The sequence below is a fragment of the Triplophysa dalaica genome, chromosome 24, assembly GCF_015846415.1.
Source record: "Triplophysa dalaica isolate WHDGS20190420 chromosome 24, ASM1584641v1, whole genome shotgun sequence".
NCBI classification, from domain to species: Eukaryota; Metazoa; Chordata; class Actinopteri; order Cypriniformes; family Nemacheilidae; genus Triplophysa; species Triplophysa dalaica.
Genome location: NC_079565.1, coordinates 12,013,053 through 12,036,744, shown reverse-complemented (window position 1 = coordinate 12,036,744; position 23,692 = coordinate 12,013,053). Strand labels below are relative to the sequence as shown.

The 23,692-nt window shown below is 38.3% G+C and overlaps 1 protein-coding gene across 2 annotated transcripts in view; it reads left to right on the top strand.

Moving 5' to 3' along the window:
* Window positions 1-23,692, top strand: part of b4galnt4a (beta-1,4-N-acetyl-galactosaminyl transferase 4a) — a 148,788-nt gene that overhangs the window by 12,323 nt on the left and 112,773 nt on the right. For both annotated transcript variants that reach the window (XM_056739944.1, XM_056739943.1), the window contains exon 2: window positions 21,571-21,683. In XM_056739944.1, the coding sequence (XP_056595922.1) occupies window positions 21,571-21,683 (113 nt within the window). The remainder of the gene's footprint in view (window positions 1-21,570; window positions 21,684-23,692) is intronic.

Below are 23,692 nucleotides of genomic sequence, written 5' to 3'. Positions count from 1 at the left end.
TGTTCTGCACAAAGCCTCTGCAGGTGCGCTGATCTTTGAAAATTGTTTAGGGAAACATGACTGAAGTAGAAGTGGCTTTTTGTCCACCTGTTTCATGGTGTGTCATCATTGTCACTTTATTTCTTGTTTGTTTTTTATGTTTATTTGACCAATAGTAAATCAATTGTAAGGCATGCCTTTGTTGCCTTGTTAAAAGACTGGAGAAAGGGTTGGTTCGTGTGTTACATAGTAAGTTAGTGAATCAACTCTCTAACACACCATTGGTCTCACTTGTTTTTGAAGTGTGTTGTGAAATAATGTGTCCACTTTGTGAATATATTTGTTATTGACTTGTTTAGACTTTTGGTACATACGTTTTTCATCTTTTTCATCTTAGTCTGTGTAGCTCAGTTCTCTTTGAGTTTATTTTATGATTTGATTAGGTGAGATTTGTCCCAGATGTAAGAGCAAATAAAAGTGCCTTTCACTAGAGGAGCCTCTGACTAGAGTATCTCTGCAGTACTTCAGAATTATATTAATGTTATTTTGGCATATATTATATATCGGGTTCATTCCGATTAAGTCTTCATTGACAAATACATAAACAGGTCAATCTGCATGTTCTGGTATTTACCCCCACTTACAAATTGTCATATAAAGCAAGAAGGATTTTGCAGTCATGGTGGTTTGAATATTCTTGTTGAATATACCGTTCTGAATGTTTGTGTTTTAATGTTACTTTATTAGAAAGCAGATTTGATTTTGAAGACTGTTGGTTTTGATATTTGACTCTGTGGGTGTCTGCAAAATACGCCCACAGTGAAGCCTTTCAATCTTCTTTTAATGACTTATAAAGTAGTTAGCAGCTGTCTGAATTCAATGCAACATTCATCTTTAACCTGGTGTTTTATATTTCTGACATTGTCGTATAGATATCTGGCACAGCCAAACAGGAACGAAGACTAACTTACACTAGACTTGAAACTGAAGAAAAACTCACGGAGGGAAAACAAGCTGTAACAAATCCAACAAGTTTAAACCCAAGAACATAAACAGGAACAGAGCACTGGAACTGGAACAGGAACAGAGCACTGGAACAGAAACGCTGGGACACAGCATAGTGATCACTCCTTGATAAAGTGGTAAGAAAAAAGAACAAACAAGCACAGGACAGAGAATACAAGGGCATTAAATAGGGAGACGAACAAAGGATAATTAACAATAGGCAGGTGTGGGTAATGAATATGATGCTATCATGGTTCTACCCCAAGGCTGGAAAAGCCTGAACAGAAATGGCAGAACCATGACACATATGACACCTGGAGCCTGTCCTTTTAAGCCCAGCTCTTCTGCAGATTTGTCTAAGTGCTCGTGTATTATCATTAAACCAGGGTTCTGCTTTAGATTTAACATGCCTCAACTTAAAGGGTGCGATAACATCTAAAATATTTGTGCATTAAGAATTAAAAGAACAAAACAGAGACTCTGGGAACACATGAGACGAGAGATTTTCAAAAGGAGATACATTATGATTATACACAAATGCAGCAGAAAAGTCGTTTATAACGCCAGCATTTATCATACGACACAGGCGTGCACTAGGGCGTGATTTAGTAATCTGACATGGAAAAGATGCCCTAAACTTTACTGGTTTATGGTCAGAGAAAGTTGCATCCCAAATATCCACATAACACAAAAGAAATGCAATAATTGCAGTTCAAAACCGATGCTAGACCTCCACCCCTGCCTGTAGATCAAGGGGAATGAAAAAAAATTGCTGCCCAAGGGAACGGCACACTGGACAGGTCTGGAGAAAGATATGAACAAGGACCTCTCAGCACTTGCGAACACAGTAATTCCATAGAGTTTCTGATGTTAATGAGCATAAGATGATCGTAAACCAGAATAGCGGCAACATCTTGTAATTTGGGGGTGGGACTTGTCCCACCGAATTTTTGGATGAAATTAAGAAATGCTTGCGGAAGTTGTTGACAGATCTGGAACTACTTTATAGGTGTATGCTTCCTGAAAAACAATGCACACCCTTAGAATGTTCGCCAGCGAATCACAATGAAGCATTGAACAGCCCCCTTGGTACAATAAATAATAACCAATAAGCTTCATGCTCATTCTCATACTTTGTGCATGTTATACGGTGCTGAATTAAAGTTTTTATTTTTACACTTCAATTGTCTGTATATATTTATAAATATATATATCATAAATAATAATCAAATACAATTATCATAACAATGACTACCATTTGACGGATGTGTGGCCGGTTCTTCTACTGTAACACATAAGAGCTCCAGCCTATCACAAAGCATTCCACTTCAATGGCCTTCAATCACACGGTAAGTTGCTCTGAAAAGCCACTTACTCTCCCCTCTGGGACGTGCCGCAAACTGATATTTTACAGCAGCAGATGCCAGAGGAAGAAACCGGCACCCATTATTGTAATGCTCCCTGAGGGAGGTTCCAGTTGAACAGGTAAACTTACACATCTGTCTGCCAGTCAGTGTTTTAGACTTCATTGAAAAAAATTCTCGTTGATATACTGTATTTCACACTGCGATTAGGTGGACGTTGCAAATTAAAGCTGTAATCATGAAGGCAACATGTGGTCAGTCGCTTTGGTATTTTTAGGTATTTGTTTTCCGGGAAATTCAATTCTTGTTATTATCAGATATGAGTGCTCAGACTCAGCTGAAAGCAGTGCCAAAAAGTCATACTATAAACAAACAGGATGTTGAAATGATAAGTATCATATTAGGTGTTTGTTTAAGAAATTCCCAAACGAAGCCAAAAAGCGCCAGAACAAAGCCAAGACAGAAAACGCTGCAAATAAACCCAGTCACATCCTAAAGTCCGAATGTTCTTTTCTCAGCCAAAGACCTCAGATTAATGGCATCAATTAGCTAAAACTCAGCACTTTCGTTTCTTGTCTGTTGTAATCTTGTTGGATAACAGCAGTTAAATGTAATTAGTTTTGGCTGCTAATAATTGAATGTCTCTCAACGGTGGAGCCATTCCCTCACGGCACGTCTTACTGGAAGAGGCCCCTCGCTTTTTCACACCCTGAGAGATGCTTCGGGATTTCATTGGTTATACTGGGTCTGTCTGAGAGCTTGTATCTCCCAGACATGGACGATTTGGGATTGTTTATTTTATTGAGTCAGGGAAAGTGGGATGTTGCCTGAAGATGGATCTTCAGTTTTAAACATAAGTGAGATGTGAGGAGAAGAAGCAGAGTTAAGACCAAAGCACTGAGGCCGACCCAGAACTTTTCTGAAATCTTAATTTCTTGGTTTTGGTTATAGTTTTTACTGAATTTCCCGCTATCCTTTGCATTGAGGCACAATAAATCTAACAGGGGATGTTCATTCGTAACGCGAAAAAGTGTCAGGTGTTTTTATATGGAATTTCAAATAGGAGTGTCGGGCGATTAATCGCAGTCAGAATATAAAAGTTTGTGTTTGCAAATGTATGTTTGTTTACTGTGCATATTCATTTTGTACTTACAAACACACACACGTACATGCATACATTAACAAAAAATATTAAAATGAATGAATATATAAGCATTATAATATGTAATTTAAATTATTGGTAAATATCAATAAAGACATCTAAATATTTCCTAAATGTATATACATGTTTGTTTATGTATTTGTGTCAATAAATACAAAATTACTATGCACAGAACACAGATATAAATGGAAGGGAGAATTCACGGCTAGCTGTGCAATAAAGGATTTTAATGCATGATGTAGAGGCCAGGAACCACCCAATGCGAAGCGGAAAGATTTCCGCAAGGTAGTTAAAATCATTTAATGCAAGGCTAGCCTTTGATAATCCCCTTTATAACGTGTTCATTAGCCAAGTTAAAGCTGTTATTGATGTTTAAAGTGCAATTTTTTTACATTTAAAATGTTGATCAAACTGACTGGAACTATCCGTGCATTAAACGGTTTTAATGAACACCTTCCAGCCAATCAGAATTGAGTATTCAACTGAGTTGACCATGCTATAAACATGTATATAACATACATGTAACAAAAACTATTATTCTGGAAGCGATTAATGGTGATTAAATGTTTGACAGCCCTAATCACAACAGCTCTTATTTAATGTAGTTTTGTAAACAATGTAAACATGAAATTGAAATAAATGTAACTTTCAACGAATTCTGTTACTCCCCTTTGTGTTACTACTCTCAAACATCTCCAGACATCCTTGTTTGGCTCCAGTTATTCTGTTGTCGTTTGCGTGATCTGTTTGCATGTATGAATACGAAGTGTTTTCGTCCCCTACGGCTACACTGCAGTTGTGAGCAGTAATACTTATTTGAGTGCCTGCCCTTAGCGAGCATTTGTTATTCTCTCTCTCTCTCTCTCTCTCGCTCAAATCCACAGCTTGGTCTCACCACCTGCTCACATCCCACACAAAATTTGCATTGGCACGCCGAGTATTACAACATTTGCTATAGTTGAGTGCTCTTAAATGCGCCTTTGTCCTTCTTCCCTTATAAACACCGATACGACCGAAGCGATTAGGTGAGTAAACACATGAAGAGATTATACATCACCTTTATAGGGCGCCTTTGAACGTTCCCTCAGAACAGCTCGAAGCAGTTTGTTCGCTAGACGTAATCACACAGGACAGCCTTCATCACTTCTACAGGCCATGTAATGTGAATTAGAATTAGATTTGAATTGTAAAACCTCTATGAAATTCTTATGAAACATGCTGAGCTTGTCCTCCTAGTGTTTACTGTTATGTGTGGTATGGGTGAACAAGATTATTGTGATTTTTATTTTACCAATATTGCGATTGCCATTTAATATGCAATTATTTTAAGCACCTTATCTTCAGTGTTATTTAATAAAGAAAATCAATAAATCATGGTGACCAATGCAATATTTGACCATAAACTTTAGGCCCGGCTTGAGATGATATTAGTTGATGCATGAATTGATTGACATATTTTTATAGAATTACCTCAATCATGCTAACATATTGAATGATCTGTTAAATTTTTCTTTGATTGCAGACTTATAAAACCAAACCGTGGCTTTACCACACTCAGTTATTTGATAATGAGTCACTGTAATAAACATATTATAAACATGTTGATTGTACTTAAACACTGTCTGTTAACTTGTGAATCTTTAAATAAACAAATTATAAAAAAAGTATAAGAATACGCTGTGTAACTTTACATTTCCAAAAAGAAAAAGTCCTTCCTTTAGTAGGCAAGCTTTGATATGTTCAATGTCAGCAGAGGTACAGTAACACTGCGCACATATATCCTGTAAATTCAAAGGCATTACATGATCAGTGGTAAATTGGTCTGGTATGGCTCAGTTCATCAGTGTTTTGGTTAAATGCGTCAAATTGTCAAATACGGCCTTGGGATATAAACGTGTTTAATCTGTAGCATAATTCTGACACCATCGATTTGCCATAGAGGTCTGCGCAGCTCGCATTGTATAAAGATGCGCCACACTTTGTAACGCCGCAGAGCAATGTCATCGTCCATTGCAATGTTTCAGTGTAGACATCGGCCCACCCTTGGATGATTTGATGGATCTATGATGTTGGAACATAGTGATTTTTGTTGATTTGTTTTGATGGTTGCAAAAGTAAGCTAAGGAGGGGATGTCATGTGCACCTGGGATAGTGATGAGGTTCAAAACATTATGAGAAAATGTTCAATTGATTCTGAAATTTTGTTAAATATTAATTTGAACGTCTTGATGTCCAATTACTGTATTTTGTTGGAGCAGTGGTATGAAGGCTCTCAGTGGATTGAACCTTTAAATCATCAGTGTTATGTGAGTGCGTGTTGTGTGCAGCGCTTCAAGCCATGTCCTTCAAGAGGAGTATTCAGTGAAGCTTAATTGGGTGACTGGTATGTTGAGTCTTACAGCAGAATTGGCTGTCTTCATGGCTTTTCCAGCTGTTAGGGGCTGTTCCAGTCTGTCGAGACTGAAGGAGAGGACCTCTATTTTTCATGTCTAGTCTTTTCTCCAGGATGCATTCAAGCTGACAGAATGATAGACAGGCCCGAGCTTCTCTGTGGGGATAAGACATCAATTAGCTCACCCGCCACCCCAACCTATCCTTCTCTATCTTTCCCTCTCAAATGAGCCATTTTTGCAGCAGGGGGGCAAAGGCAGTGGAAATCTTGGTCATGGGTGAGTATTGCTGTCTGGGATTCAGATAGTCCCATATTTTAAGGATGCTGCAGACACAAGTGTATTATGCACAGTATGTGGCACGTTTTCACCGCCAAAATGGTTTTCAGCTAGTTATTTATATGTTTTGATGTTATGTTTATATGAAAATATCTATCATTACATGAAGAAAGAGAATAAACTAAGATGGACGAAATCCAGAAGAACTGTGACAATGACTCCTAGACGCTTAAAGAAACTTACATATAAAATCTATAGTACTATGAAAAGTTTTAGGCACTTGTGTAAAAATGCATTATTTGTATTACAAATAATGGCAAAAGGAATGTTTGGAAATGTAAACTGATATTGACACACTGGCTTATACTGGCCTAAAAAAAGTGTGGGGTGAAAATACTTACATGCCCAAGAATTTTTCATAGTACTGGACAGCAGAGATTTTAGATTTTTAGGAGCGAAAAAGGGCTTGCATGTTGTGTGCAAAGCTTCAAGTCATGATCTTTAGTACTATACATTGTTAAATCCCGATATGTGCGTAGAAACTTGTATGTGCATGTAACGTTGTACCATTGAGCTGCCGGTCTCTAGATAAGGCTCATGTCTCTCTTTCAAAGTAAGTCTGAAGGATTTTTATTCTGTAGACCTTCTAGCGAAAACTGTAACGCAGATTGACTACAATAGTAAAAACAATTGCACGATTTGAGGGATCATTCAGGTCCATGACCGAATAAGTGACGCTCACTTGCAAGCACCTGTATTAAGGATAATTATTGATAATCTCTTCATTGAAGACAAATATTCTGAAAAACAAGTGTATACAAAATGCTATCAATTCCCCCAATCTCTGAATAATGAATGTGAGGTAAAGAGGGCTCAGCGGGCGTGGCTGTGCCAGCATGTTGTCGCAGCGAGGGCGAGAACTGATGAATTCACAGGGGAAGGACAGATTGTACTGGGCTTTAGTCCATTACTGAGAGAGTGAGAGAGAGAGAGAGAGATTTAGTTTTGGCGAAGTAAACACATCGCTCTTGGGATCTGCTGATCTGTTTCCAGCCAAGGTGCAGAGGACCATCTGGAGGAGTTGTTGCCATTGGTAACAGATTGAATTATTGATTTCCGTTCTGCCTTGCACCTTTAACCAGTGCAAGATATATCTGTGTGCATGTATGCACTGAATGCTGCGGTGGGACTCCACGGTTAATTCACTGTCTATGAGCGATCTCCTTTGTTTATCTGTTATTACTTATACTTAGGCATTTGATACAACCTGTAAATATGAAACCTTAACCACTTTAGTAAGTCACCCCACATTGTTTAATACTTACTGTTGTGCGGTGTAAAATGTTTTTATAACTTCTATTTAAGCTTTTGTATCTATCAGTGTTTTATCTTAAAGTCTTGGATGTATATGTATATTGGCTCTGTGCTAAACTTGCTGTTGTACTGCACTTTGGTTGGCTTTGGCCATGTTTAAATGTGATTTATAAATAAACCTGACTTGACTTGTTTGTGCTGCGGACATAAGTGATAATGATACTAGATTATCACATGACATCCTTGGAAGCATCCAGGACACCCTAGCAAAAGCCACTCCCTGGGAACACCCCAGGTATATTTATGGCCGCCCAAGAATATTTTGCGTCACATTTTTTATACATCCGTGCTACTGACAGTATCTGTGATAGAACAACTAATGGATAAACAGAGCTTACGCGTTTTGTCTCCTTCAAGACTTGTTTGGTGTGGCTGTGTGCGCTCGTCCTCATCTTCTGTGTTCGCATCATGCACTCTCTCTTCCAATCTCTTCCGATGAGCTCCATCCATGTGTGTGCAAGAGCCCTCGGCCTGTCGTATTTAACTGGCACTGGCATTTAAAATCAAAGAAGCGTTCGTAATACAGCAACACATTGTAGAGAAAGGGCAAACAGCATATAGCCGCTCTTTAATGTAGATGTACTGTATTGTGATTTTGTCCGATATGTTGCGTTTATAATTCAGAATTTTAGCAGCGGTTAAAGTGACTGCTGTTTGCATCCCGTTGTAAAATACAACCATGTTCAAACTTGAACGTCTGTTGGAGGATAGTGTTGTTTAAATGTAAGTTTTATTTTCACTTTCAACAACTTCTGATTGCCTTTCTATCGAGAAATTAGTATTGTAGTTTTTATATATGAGGTTATTGCAAAGACGCTCCCTGTTTATAATTCAAATAGATTTCCGTTACGCTGCCTATGTTTCTGTGGGATGCCTTCATGCACAAAGTCATGGCTGCTATTGTAACCATACGCTGTGGGCATTTTTTTCACTAAAAATGCGTTTTTGTCAACTTTTTCTTGTCAAAAATTGTGCTAACACTAACACAACGTGATGACGTCACAAATATGCTTATTAGTTATTGACGTCAAAAAAGAACTTAAATTGACGTGATGACGTCACAAATATGCTAATTAGTTTCTGACGTCACCAGCGCCAAAAGCCTTTCAAAATCCTATGGGAACACTGCCATCTGCAACTGATAGCAACGCCCTTGTAACCACCTCCAAAACCTAAGGCCTTACACATACAGCAACACACTTCTGTGAATGATGCCATAACAACCTTATGAACAAAAAAACTTATGACCAACCACAACACTCTTGCATCTGCATAGCAACGCTCTAGCAACCACCCTCAACGCCCTGGCAACACCCCTGCTACTGTCTTGCAATTTCCTAGAAACCACACACAGCATCTGCACAACAATATGTTAAATGCTACCCAAAACATGTTAACAAGCGGAAAACCCTAGCAACCAACCACAACACGCATGCAACTATATAGCAACGTCCTGTGAATCACCTTCAGCTCCCCTCCTACTGCCTTGCAGTGCCCTACAAACCACCCACAACAGTCATACACCAACACATTAAATAACACTAAAAACACTGTAATAAATCTCCATAAAATGTAAGGAAGGAGACGGGAACCGGCAAACATTTAAACATTTAATAAAGTAATATAACAATATATAATATATAATATATAATAATAAGATAAATATAAATACAAATACAAACATAACACATGTTCGGGCCCGGTCCTCTCTCTTCGACGGTCCGGTCGCTCGTTCCTTTTATATGCTCCCTATCTCCTACGTGATTCGAGCCCGGTGTGCGCACAGCTGGCGCTAATTCACAATTACTCACCGGACTCGAACCACGGTCTCGCCCCGCCTACTCTACTACATACCCCCATCACCCCTCACCCCCGCGACTGTGCAAGCTCCCTCCCCCTCCCTCGGGGGGGTGGGGTGGGGGGTATGCAGCGACGAGACGAGACAACAGAGACGGGAGCCCTCGGAGCGACCGGAAAGAGAGAGGGGAGAGAGGAAAAGAAAAAAAAAGTATAGTCCGGTTCCCCGACATGCTGCCGCTCGTTCCTCAACCAGCCGAGAGGCTCTTCCTCGCGGTGCTATGCGGTGATGCTGAACGTCCGGTGGACGGCCCGATCCTCCTCCGCCTCCTGGCGGTTGGCGATGGCTCCTCCGTGTGAGGGCATCGGCAGCGAGTCAGTCCGCCGTTTCCTGCTCCTCACCATCATGGCTGTTGGCAGCAGGATTCCGGCTCACGGCCAACGGCGCTGACTACTCTGATCCCTCTTGGACGGCCGCCACCCCACCTCGGCCCAGGAGCACGGCAGCGAGCTCTCCGTCCCAGCCGAATCCTCGCTCCAGAACCACCGCCTCGGGCAGCCACTGGCGGACGTCGCTCGTCCACGCTGCCCGAACTCCTCAGCACCGCGATGCCCCTCAGCAGCGAGGGCTCTCCGTCAGCATGTCTCTCCTTCCTCCCGGGTTTCAGCACCAATGTAATAAATCTCCATAAAATGGAAGGAAGGAGACGGGAACCGGCAAACATTTAAACATTTAATAAAGTAATATAACAGCCGGCGGGCCCTCACGGACGACCGCCGGCGAACAAAACATAAATACAAATACAAATACAAACATAACACATGTTCGGGCCCGGTCCTCTCTCTTCGACGGTCCGGTCGCTCGTTCCTCTTATATGCTCCCTATCTCCTACGTGATTCGAGCCCGGTGTGCGCACAGCTGGCGCTAATTCACAATTTCTCACCGGACTAGAACCACGGTCTCGCCCCGCCTACTCTACTACATACACCTTAGCAACCTAATAGCAACACTCTAGCCACCAACCACAACAAACTTGTAACTGCATAGCAACACATTGTCAACCATCTTCAACACCCATGCATCCTGTCCTTGAAACAACACACAGCACCCATACAGAAACTACATGTTACTCAGAAAATCTTAACAACCTTGTAGCAACACCCTAGAAACCAACCATAAAACCATTGTAACTGCATAGGAAAACCCTGGAAATAACAACTGCTACTACTTTGTTATGTCCTAGAAACCACACAACTTGCTGAAAGCTACCCAGAACATCTTAGCAACCTCATAGCAACACCCTAGCAACCACCTTAGTATTGTGGCGGTGACTTTTACATAGTTAAGCACCAACGTTTGGTTGCATTTGCTTTTCTAATACAGTTTTGCTAAACAAATTTGGCATCATAAAACTTTAGACTTCCAAGGGGACCCAGAGAGTGGGCTTTCAGGGAGGTGTTTACAGACAATATTGCAAGGTTTGAGTTCATGCTGTTCCTCAACATGGGACAGCCCGATGTGTGGTTGTTTATAAGTCCAGTGACAGCAGGGCCTGTGGAAGGACAGAACCTCATTAACAATGAGATCTGTGTGACGGCCATGACAGATGCTGTCTGCAGGTGTTGAGGAGAGTCTCTGGAGATAGAGAGAATAAGCGTGTGAGGGAGTCTGAACACCTGCTACGACAGTCATAATTATGCACCACAAAATAAACTTTGTTCATTGTAAGGGATGTAGCGATTCCCTCAGCTCGCGATGTGATTCACGATACTGATCTCACGATACGATAAAAAAAATTGAGAATTTGAAATGAACAAGTGCCCTTTTATTTCTCAAATTCTGTACATTTCTATCTAAAATTTAAATATCTGTTAAATCAAATAACAAAACTAAATTTAAATTTTAAAACAAATTCCAAAGCCAATAAAATAATAATAATACAAGTATCTAAGAAAAATCAGCAAATGCACGCTTCCAAGTTTGCAGTAAACACAGCGGCCCAAGCTGTTTAAAACATGTATTGTGCGATTCTTTTATCACCTTGAACGACTTAAATTGTCACATTTTATAATCGATTCTCAATTGGTTCACGGTGAAACGTTACATCCCTATTCATTATTTTTAGTTAACAGGAAAAATATTACAACCTAACTAACGCTTAAAGAGTACCTAGCATATGTTTTTTTAGGTCTTACTTTGGTTTATGGAGTGTCCAACAACAAGTTTATGTACATACAATGTGTAAAAACACTATAATGTCGTAATAATAGGCAGTTATTCGTACCTTACTTCTTGACTGACTCTCAAATGATTCGTTCCGCGATTCATCCGTCTAGTCCCCGCCTAGCCGCTAACCTTGTGTCATGTGATTGGTCAGATGGTGTAGTCTGTTGTTATTGGTCAAACGCGTTCATCATTTGTCGCAAAAGGAACCCCACTACCATCATTACAGGATTATGGTTTACATGTGGTTGGATGTTTGTATATTATATGTGTAGATAGAGATGGCGGCGATTTTACCGTACCAGTTTGAGCCCGAGTCTGACGAGAAAGAAGACGCTAATGCACAACAAACTCCACCATGACTGGAGCAGGATGTTTGTCAGTGGCAAGTGACAACTCTTGTCATAAAACTCCCAGTGTGACAACATGCATGTTGTGCTTTTGCTCATCAATTAAATAAAACATTTTTTTTTCTTAAAAAACTGTTAATACGTTAGTAATACTATTATTTTGTCTTAACTGTGCGTTGTCATGGTACATAGAGCTATGTATTTCGCTTGAAAAATAAATTGTAATCATTTTTCCCCTCAGACGTTCTTCCTTTGGTAGTTGAAATAAGACAGACTTAGTTTCAACTGTAGAACACAGACTCTAGACATGATACACATGCATCACGAACGAGCGACAGTGTTTGGGGGAGGAGAAATAAGTTTTCGCGTCAGTCTCAGCAAAACATAGGCGGGGACTATTTATAGTGACGTAGATACGCAGGTGAACTATTCCACGTCTCGTTTGTGTGATCAGAGTCGACTCCCATTTTAACAAGCAAATAACTTTGTTATTTATTCACCTTCGGACTTACAATTTGGCAGACGACTTACTTTCAAACACGGGAACATAACAGACTGGATGAAATGTCATTTTCATGATCTCATGCTACCTACTCTTTAAACAAAATCTATTTACTTGGCAAGCTAAATATTTTTAGAAAATTGATTGCGTAAAAAAATAATGATTCAATTCTGATCCAGTACTCATCACTAAACAGCCACGTTACCTGGCGCCAATTTAAGACTTCATTTGACCTGGGACCACATTCATCTATACCTCAATGACAAGAGCTATTTTTAACACCCGTTTTCTGTCGTCCTGCACCAGTGAACACTAAATAGTTGAGTACACTCTGAGGTCTCTCTGCTCACACCTGATACAGTACAATGAGAACATCAGCGGGACTTTGAAATGATTGTAATCAGCGAGAGGGAGACAATGACCATTTCCAAGCAATTCAGCAATCAAACGTTAATTGCTGGTGGAAGATCCAGAAACCGCGAATTTGGGGGTTGGACATGCATAGAGAGAGGCTTCGGCAATTGTGATCTTATCTCCATTTTCAGAACATCGCTATCCATTCTGTTACTTTTTCAATGAGGATCACGATGTTACGCTTTCTATGCAGGGCACAAAAATAAACTGCATCCTCAAGTTAAGCACACTGGATGACTTTGGCTTTGATTGGCAGTCTAGGACTGAAATTTTAAGAATCCTAAAAGATGTATTTCAAGGCAAACATCTGTAACCTGTAAACTGTTCCTGTCAGACGATCTATGATCATGGTGATCAAGTTTTTCTTCTTATAAAATTGTTAAAGTGAAGTTTTGAAGCTTAGTCCTGCAGTGTAGCCTCTCCTGTCAGTGTAGCCTGACTATTCTTAACAAATGTAAACTATTTTACAGTGTGACATGAATAACAACTGAAATTGCACTCTGAGTCTTATGCCTTGGATCATGTAAGCATAGTGATTAGTGCATTGATAGTGATGCTTGGGATGTTAAACAAAATGTTTTAGGAGCTATCATTTATTTGAAATATATATGTTATTTAGAATTAAATTAATACTTAAATTTTTTGTCATTTTTTATATTTTTTTTAAATAAAAAACTAGCAAAAACTAAGGCTTTATTAAAAATTAAATAACAATTAACATTTTCAAGGTTAATTTACTCAGTGAATGGAATCAAATGTAATATGTATTATACCCATAATAAGAAATTAACAAAATGGGCTTTATTGCAATGTAATAGTTTTCAGAAAAATAATGGGACGTAAAAATGTACTCACTATAGAAAAATGATGTGATCAGTATGTCATGACCTCATGTTTTTACATTAAAACTTTATTTTAGGTTTATTTAGGTTATGTTTAACTTATTAACCATAATTTGTTTTAATGACCATATTTTAATTTAAGCCAACAAAAAAATTACAGTGTGAAGCGTAGCAGTTCTGACGCGAGAAACAAGATACTGTATCTAGAAACATTTTAAGGGGAGTGATGTTCCTCATGTTTGTGAAATAATGATTTTTAGTTGGAGTGATGTAGGTGGAGGTGGAGCATGTTCAAAGCACTCCGGATGTTTTGACACATGACAGGTTAGCATTTCGCTTGCTATGAGCATCTAAATCTTGACATCAGGACGTGATGCACATCACTGTCAGAAACGGCTTTTAATAGCTTCAGCTGTTGTTGTGTACATTACCTTCACGACATGCATGAAATGTGCAATCTGTGTCTATCGCCAATTTGTGAAAAGTTGTCAAAATGCAAACAATCCAGATATTAAACAATTGTAAACTAATAAGCACTCAAAAGTTGTGGAGATGTTTGAATCGCTGTGAGGTGTTTTAAAACTTTGCTGTTTTGCTTCTACTGCCCACAGAGGTAGCATCCTAGCCGTCATGAACCGCCAGAAATGACTTTATTTGAAACACTACGCATTTCTGTGACAAACAAACAGCACTTTTTGTCACCTTACAATTGAATTCTATTTTGACACAACCAAACAAAACTGAATTAATCATGAAAGCCTACATTTTGAGTCAAATAATAGTTTGAACCCAGTTATTTTAATCAACATATGTTTATTTATAATTTTTATTGCAGTCTTATTTCATTTTTTTTATTTTAAACCGGTGTTGTTTTATTTTTACTCTCTTTTCGCTATTTTTATATTTTTGGTCCCCACATTTTTGGTCTCCTTTTTTACATTTGTAAAACCTTTTTTTTACATTATGGTCCAAATTATTTGAAACCATCACTTTAGTGTTGCTAGCACTATAATCTAGTTGAGCTACAGGAACCTATAATAAAAACAGGAACCTTGTTCATGTACATCAAACTTCTTGCCAATTACATCTTTGATTCTGGAGAGTTGCAGATTATCTTGGAAAAGCACCAGCTTTGGCAAACACCAATTTTCGTGTTTAGGGTGTGAAGTTGTAAAAAAAGTTCAAAATAGAAAAGAGATGGGTTTGTGGTTTATGATTAGATGACTTTTATTGACAGCTCATGATAATATTTAGCCAATTTAAACGCCAACTAGTTTGATAGATTTGATACAGTATGTTTTTCTGTGATTAAGGAGGTCTCTAAGGTCTCCGTCTGGTTGATGTTTTTGAGGGCGAAACTTTCCCAGAATACCTCAGTGCCGCCAGATGAGCCTGGAGACTGTTTATCTCTACTATATAGTTTCATCCACCTTTTGCAATCACTATCCACAAAACGATATTTGCACATATGAGCACTGACCCGCTCATGCATCTTCTATACAATATCAGACACTATATTTAAAATGTCTCAAAAACGGGCAACCATTATTACTAATGAATGATGCAAGTAATCGATTTGTTGATAAAACTATTAGTATGAACTCCATTTTATAAATATCTAAATATTAATTCTGTGCAAAAAAACCTTGGGTGACGTTGTGAAAACAAACATGATATAAATCCTTCCCATCTTAATGTGGGAAACACTTTGCTTACCTGTCTACTGCATGGGAAATATGGTTGTGTGTGTTTGTTACAGCACCGGTCTAGCTCTCATGTGTCTGTGGAGTCCTGGGGATAAATGGGTGTCTTTGTGTGCGGTCATGAGGGGCTGGACTTGATTCTCTGTGTTTGGAGTCCGGCCCTGCGTCCTGGGCTCCAACAGAACCAACACTGTGCGCCAAACTACTGCCTTGGCTCTTTCTGTGTTTATGGGTGCTTGTACGTATGTATGGGTATCTGTGCATGTCTCATACAGAAGAGACTTCCTCTTCTCTGTGAGAGGACGATTGTGTGTGGGGTAGGAAGTGTTTATCTTGCCTCGGTCCTTCAGATTGGTGGTTTTGTTGAATTTGATGGAAATGCTTAGCTTTCCCTGGCCAGGTTTCCCAGGCAATGAGTTGGGTGCAGCTAGCAATGATTCAGCTGGACTAATATGTAATCAAATTATCATACATTTGCCTTCATGGATAAGTGGAAAGATGAGCTATGCATATAAATAGAATAGAGAGGAGTCTAAAGTAAGGATGACTCATCAAAGATGAGGGGAAGATAAGGAAATTGTAAGTATACATGGGGAGTTAAGAAGGTGAAAGCTAGGAAGCTGAAGATGATAGGAATGAAGGAGATGTCAGGATTAAAAAAATAAGGCAAGGCTGTGATAGAAATCAAAATATGAAGAATGGACATGTGAGGAGTCAAAAGATAATGAGAGGAGGAGTCAAAAGATGAGGAGAAGAAAGGAGATGTGTGGAGTTAAGAATGCAAAGAGAGGGGATGATAGGAGTCAGAAGGTGAGAAGAGCAGAGATTGAAGGAGTCAAAAGATGAAAAGAAGTGTGGAGTTGCAGAGGAATCAAAAGATAAAATTAGAAGAGAGGAGATGAGAGGTGCAAAGGTGAGAGGATTTAAAAAAAATAGGACAAGAGAGGAGTTGAGAGGAGTCAAAAGATAAGTAGAAGTGTGGATGAGTCAAAAGATGAGTAGAGAAGAGTCAAAACATGAGGAGAAGTGTGGAGGTGAGAGGAGTCAAAAGATGATAATAGAGGAGTCAAAAGATGAGGAGAAGTGTGGAGGAGTCAAAAGATGAGGAGAAGTGTGGAGGAGTCAAAAGATGAGGAGAGACGAGTCAAAACAGGAGGATAAGTGTGGAGGTGAGAGGACTCAAAAGATGAGAAGAGAGGAGTCAAAAGATGAGGAGAAGTGTGGAGGTGAGAGATGTCAAAAAATAAAAGAGATGAGTCAAAAGATGAGAAGTCTTGAGGAGAGAGTAGTCAAAAGATGAGGTGAGGAGAAGGGAGCAGTTAAAAATGCAAAGTGAGGGGATAAGATAAGTCCAAAGATGAGGAGAGGAGAAGAGAGGAGATAAGAAAATTCAAAAGATGAAAAGTTGACAGTAGTTAAAAGATTAATGAGGAGATGAGTCGAGAAGAGACATAAGTTGAGGAGAGGATAAGAGATGAGAGGAGTTAAAAAATGTCAGGAAGAGATTGGATGAGGGGAGTCAAAAGATTATGAAGGGATGAGAGGAGTTAAAAGATTATGAAGAGATGACATGAGACAAAAGATGAGAAAAGGGGATGAGAGGAGACAAAAGATAAGGAGAAGAGATTAGCAGAGTTAAAATGAGGAGACCAAAAGAGTTGAGATGAGTTAAAAACTCTGAAGAAGATAGGGGATGATAGTAGTCACAATAGAAGACAAAAAAATTAGGAAAGGGGATGTGAGAGGTCAAAAAATGAGAAGAGAGGAGATGAGAGGAGTCAACAATGAGCTCAGAAGAAAGTTGGGGGAACAAAAAAGAAGGAAAAATTTACGAGAGAAGCCAGATGATGAAGGGTGGAGAGAAGATGATATGAGGAGAAGAGGTGTCAAAAAATGAGGATAGCAGAGAGAGAAGAAATTAAAAGTTAAAGATATGAGAGGACAAGATGAGGACCTGAGAGGAGGATCTCAGGAAGAGAAGGATCAAGCATCAGTCAGGCACACCTGTCGATTTTGCCACCGGCGTGAGCACACCAAACAAACACATCTGCTCTGTTTATCTCCTTAAGTGAATCTCTTCTCCATTCCTCCATTTGAGCAGCAAAAGTGTTTTCAAGCTTCTAATCGTGATTTAATCAAGCTTACTTGCTTGATCTTCTTATATTTGATTAATTTAATACACTCCGTCCAAAGGCCATAGCTAAACCCCACGCAGCGTGCGACAGATCAGATCATCTCAGATGGCCGTGAAGATGTGAATGGACACAGTGGCGCATGTGTTATGTGGAGCCTGTTAGGTTGTGTGTCAGTGTGTGTAGTGAGGTGCACACCGCCCAGGGGAATGCGGGAGTCCTGGCCCGTTGCCTGTGACCCAGATTACAGGAAATTAAGGAGATTTTGGGAGCTCACTCTTCTAGCCTGCTGCGTCGCATTATCAGAATCTGCTCCTAGAAATAGAAGCAGTGGGGTGGGGTGGTGCTTTTAGCAAAGGGCTTCACCACCAGCGAATATTTGCTCTCGTTCTTTCATCTCTGTGTTTGGATGATTCTGCTTATGGCCATAAAATGAAATATGAAATAATAGTATTGTTATATGGCCCCTGACCGTAATAATTACGTTGTTATTTCTGGCCGAAAAACTTGATTTAAATGCTTCTGATTGGCTGGTGCTACTGCATTCCTCATTAAGAGTGTCTGTGATTGGTTACAGTGTTCATCTGAGGCAAATCATTGCTGTTTAAAAGCAAAATGCGTAACACAATCATTACAATAATCTTATTTTTTGAGTAATTGTTTAGCTTCACCATATGGGTGTTTAATGGAGCGATGAGATGGCAATGGAGTTAGTTTAATATTAAGAAAAGTTAAGTGCTGTGAGGCAATGTTCAACATTTTCACCAGCTTTAAGAAATATAATTAATGTCAATTTGTGATATAAAAGTTAGCAAAAAGACGTTTGATTGGACAGGGAAATATTAAATGTTGTTGCCTCTGAGTCTGATATAGATTGTAAACCAATGCTTATTTTTTGAAAGGTGGCTTTCTTAGCCAGCGCTTGCTTTGATTCAAAGACATCTGTTCCCTTTTGTTAATGTTTTAATGTTTCTTAACAAGACCACAGTATTGGTGTTTCTGTACTTTGAGGCAAAGCTCACTGTTAGTCACTGGAACAGCTTACCCCAAAACATCTAATGCATCCACAGCTACCATTTTGGATTTTTATTATTTAATTATTTAATTATTTATGCTTAGTAGTTCACTTCAAAATATGGCCCCATTCACTTTCCATAGTAATCTTGATTCCTACTATGGAAAGTCAGTGGGGGCACATTTTGAAGTGAACTACTCCTTTAAATGTCCTAACATCCAAGCTTTTATACATTAGAATTCAACAGAATGTTTCATATACAATACATATTAAGATCTGGAAAAGTTTGACAGAGTTACTTTTACTAATAAGCACAGTTGATGTGAAGCACGGATGTGTGCAGTTGAAATGTGCCATAAATCTGTTTGTAATGATTTGACAAACTTAAACAGCACTAAATCATTACAAGCATCCCAGATAAATATTACTGTATATTACTCAGAAGCTGTTCTTTTAGAGTAGGTTTCCAAAATCTGCAATGCTACGGCAGCATTGCGATGCTAATGTTAGCATAACCTAAACCAATACAACACCTAAAGCTGCATATTTTGACTTCTAATGTTTGATATTAGTTGCTATTAAACATTTAACTTGCCGTTGCTTTATATCATATATATTATAACTTATTAAATACAATAAATGGTATGTTCTCATGACCTCAAAAGGCGCATAAGTGTCTGTGAATGTTTACTCAAAGGTGCATTCATGGCCTTCTTAGGCACATACTAACGGTCACAGAGTTGATTCAAGGTAAATCACATGCAACAGTGCAAATTCCATTTCGTTTTCGACTTCGTAACTCATGAATATGTAAGTATGAGTATTTGCATAAGATGCAGTGCTTTGGGAGAAAAGCTGCTGATTGTATTTACATTAAAATGTCACTTCTTCTAGTGGCCCGATGCTAATACGCCTTAATTGGGAGGTTGACATTTACTGAAGACTTTCTATTTGGAATTAATTAAACACTATTTAATGTCCCGGCCGTGAGAGGACTTTTTTAGATTACTTTGAAACCTATCGTTTTTTTAAGTTCAAACGACAAGGTCTAGTTACGGAGCCATAAGGCTATGATCCAGAATTTCCTCAGTTTCGTTCACGTTTCCTCAACAACAAAGGCCTTCTGGGAAAGCGAGACTCACGCTGTGACTGGATCTGTTCTTCAGCTCATCCTTGTGTTTGAAATCTGTTAAGTGAATTCCTGGGGTGTCTGTGACAGCTTCCCCGCAACTCAGAATTGCTGTTTTCAGACACTTATATGACACCATGTTCATATACCTGAGATACAGCACGTTGTCCTTGTTTGTTGTTATTTGTGCGATTGTGTTTCATATGTTCATTTGGTACTTGGTTAAAAATGTCACAAGAGGGCTGTTGTTGTTTCAAGTACACAAAGTCGTGTTCAAGTATGATTTATCACTAATCATTTTTTACGCAAAGGGGTTACATTTTTAAGAATGTTTTGGATGCAAAGAATATCTCTTGTGGAGCGTAGTCAGGGTATTTTATTATGCATAAAGAACATTTGCATGCTCTAAGAGGAATAGTAATATAAGTATGTTACAATGCTATTTGAATGGAGCCATCAATAATAATTGCATAATTGTGTCCCTTGATCACAAAACCTCAAGTAGCCATTAAACCATTTAAAAGTTTTTATATATTTAAGGTAGGAAATTTACAAAACATCTTTATGGAACATGATCTTTACTTAATATCCTAACAATTTTTGACATAAAAGACAAATTTATAATTTTGGCCCATACAATGTATGGCTATTGCAAAAAAATGTTCCCCTGCTACTTAATTCTGGTTTTGTGGTCCAGGGTGACATGTAGTTGTTATAAGAAATTGTAATGTGCTTTCCTTATTATATTTAATGGGTTAATGTCTTAAAATTCATGTTTATAACATGGTAATGTCAGAATAACACCACAAGTAGTAATGCTTAAACAATTGACATACGGTTGCCCTTTACATACAGAGATACTGTCTGGTAGGACTCTATGTATCCCTCTAGCTTCTCAACACCTGAGTGACCCTCATTTTCTAATGGTGGTCGATGGAGGACAACACCATAATCCATCGGAAGTATGTCAGTTGCCTAGTGTGGCTGGTTTCTACGTGACAGAGCTGAAGCTGGCCGTTGAGAATATTTACTAGCTATGAATAATTCCAGATGGCCGTGAAACGGCAATTATGAGGAAACTTGATTGATTGAATGTCTGCGTCAACCCAAGTGGTTACTTAGTGGTTTTCTCTTCTATTGCTTAGGAAATTGAAGCTATCCAATCCACATTTTATTAGAAATGCTTTTTTAATTTTTTCAATTAACCTTAAAGTGCTAGTTCACTCGTAAAATGAAACGTCTATCATCATGTATTCACAAAAAGGAATAAAAAATTGCATAGTGGATTGCAGAGCTTCTATAATGTGGTGTTTTAAAAAAATTGGTAAAGAAAAGGTTTCCATTTGTTGTGAAATTATTGACTTTTGGTCAAAATAGTTTGTTTCTGCGGGGAAAAATCGGAGAGGCAAATTGTTTCCAATTGGCCTTCACAGTTTCAACTGAGATATTTAAGAGATCTTATACGTATGTGATTTTTCTTAGTAGACTTCCAGACTAATCTGCTCCAAAGTGTACCTGAAAGGGTCATTGCTCAAAGGTTTAGATCTACAAGACTATCAACTAACTGACTGATTTGTTCATTTGTTTATACCTTTAACATAATAAAATTAGTCCAGCATACTGTTTTAACTTGGGACATTTTTTCAAAAAGCTTTTAAGGCATGTTTTAAACCAGTACTTGCATTTAACCATCCGGGTGTAAGAATGGGTGTAAATTAGTTTATTGTACTTCCTCAACAAAAGTCACAATCTCTCTCTAAGGATTATATTGAAAGCAAAGAAGGGATACCATAACAGCAGCTCATGACTTCATGCAGTGTGTTATGTGTAATATAAATGCTAATAATACAATCTAACAATGCTTCTGGTGAAATGTGGTGAATATGTGTGGTCTTTGTCTCATTTTTAGATGGCGAGAGGCCGATGGAGGGAACTGATACAAGCCATAAGAGAGACTCGCAATCCTCGGACAAGTTTCGGAAAAGTGAAGACGCCAGCAACAGCCTGGAAGAGGAAAACGCAGTGAGTTCGAAACTTTGTCAAAGGTTGAGTCCACTTTCAGGTTGCAGTGTGAATTCAGTGTCTCATTTCACCTTCTTTGTAAAACAGTATTCTGAGTAAAACAAGTTTTTTTAAACTTCATTATTAACTTCAACTTCAATAACTTCATTATTTTTAATGCCTTGACATAAAAACTGCAGCCATATAAAATGTTAATTGTTTTTCTTTTGCTGTTCAAACTGCAATTTCTAATGACAACATGTTTTAAGCAACGCTTTATAGACACAGAATTTGACGGTCACTCTCAAACTATTTCTTTTCGGGAAACCCTTTCTAAAAAACAAACTTTTAATATGAGGCTTGCTTATATAGAGTCCCCCCTTAAATCATTAATAGTCTTTTTACTCATCCAACAAATTCCTCCAAAGAGTCGTTGCTGCAGTCCATCCCACGGCGCAGAGGGGTCTGACTTTTAGCGCCTTTCATCTCAAACACAGCACACTATCTCAAGCTAACACAATCTAGTCCATCTGCTTTACACCCTCACTTTTAGATTAAATAATGTATGGACCATAAGGTAGCACATTTTTTTATATTGCAGAACATTCTCATTTTTATAAATTGCACTAATAATTGTAGCCTTACAGGCATATTTCATGTGAAATTAACTCTAACTTCAGTGGGAAGTAAATTAAAAGCAAAAGTTTGTCTTCAGTAGAACAGTGAAAAGTACTTTTAGTAATTTATAAAGTGAAAGTTGCCGTCATTTTTTGAGTCAGAAAGCAGATACAGGCCAATCAAATAATCCTATCAACTCCCGACTATATATTGAGGTCTTATGAAACACCACAGTTTTTTTTATTGTTTTAAAAGTTAACAAGTAATCGTGTGAAATAATCGGGATCTCAATTTTGTCCAAAATAACAGTGACTATAATTCTTGTCATAATCGAGCAGCCCTTCAAAAGGCAAGAAAGAGATGGTTCTTTAAATTATCTTTGTCTGAATGGTTCTTTTTGGAACCAAAAATGGTTCTTTATGACTAAGGCGTAAAGAAGCTATTAAGCACCGGTGCAAGCGGGGTTGTTTTAACCCAAATTGCTGGGTTAATTTAACCCAATGGTTGGGTTTGACCCCATGCTGGGTTGAAAATAACCAGTATTTTTTAGAATGCTGAATTTTCTGGAATGCAAAAACCACACAAAAAAGTTTGCTGGAATAATTCAAATTAATGATGGACATCGGTTCAACGTTATTTTAAATACGTTATTTTGACATAACTTTTTTAAATTTCAAGAAAGGTAATGCTAAAAAATAAATTAAAGGGTTTTAAAAGGTTTTTCCCAGCGATGCCATTGAATAACCATTTTTGGTTCCACAAAGAACCATTCAGCCAAAGGTTCTTTGAGGTACCATCTCTTTCTTACCTTACTACAGTATAATCTAAATAACCTTATTTCGCCATAAAGAACCTTTTGTGAAACAGAAAGGTTCTTCAGATGTTTAAGGTTCTTTATGGCATCGAAGAACCTTTTAAAGCACTTTTTTTAAGAGTGTGGTATAAGGTTGAGGAAATCCACAGAAAATGTTCATTATTCGGTGAACTAACCCCTTAAAGTGACCAAGCATATTTTTCTTACACAGCATATTTTCTCTACATAACGGCATAAGCCTTGGTTAGATTTATGTTAGATTTAACAACAACAACAACATTTCCTGTAAATATCTGTATTTAAGTTTTCAGCGTGTCCTCAGGGAATAAATGATAAAAATGATGACTCTCTTCCCCGCAGGGTTGTATTACATTTTTTTTGAGATACAGAATTGCAATTGTCATTATTTCAGAAACAAATGCAGGCTCATATTATTTTTCATCCTATCTGTAGGTGTAAATGATGTTAAAAATGCTTCACAATGGATAATAAAGTATCTTCGCTGTTTTGTACATGGTGCAAACAGACAGCTGCGATGAAAGTTCTATTGCCCGTGTTTATGCTTCAGTCCAGCTTCACTTTTCAATAGGAAATATGT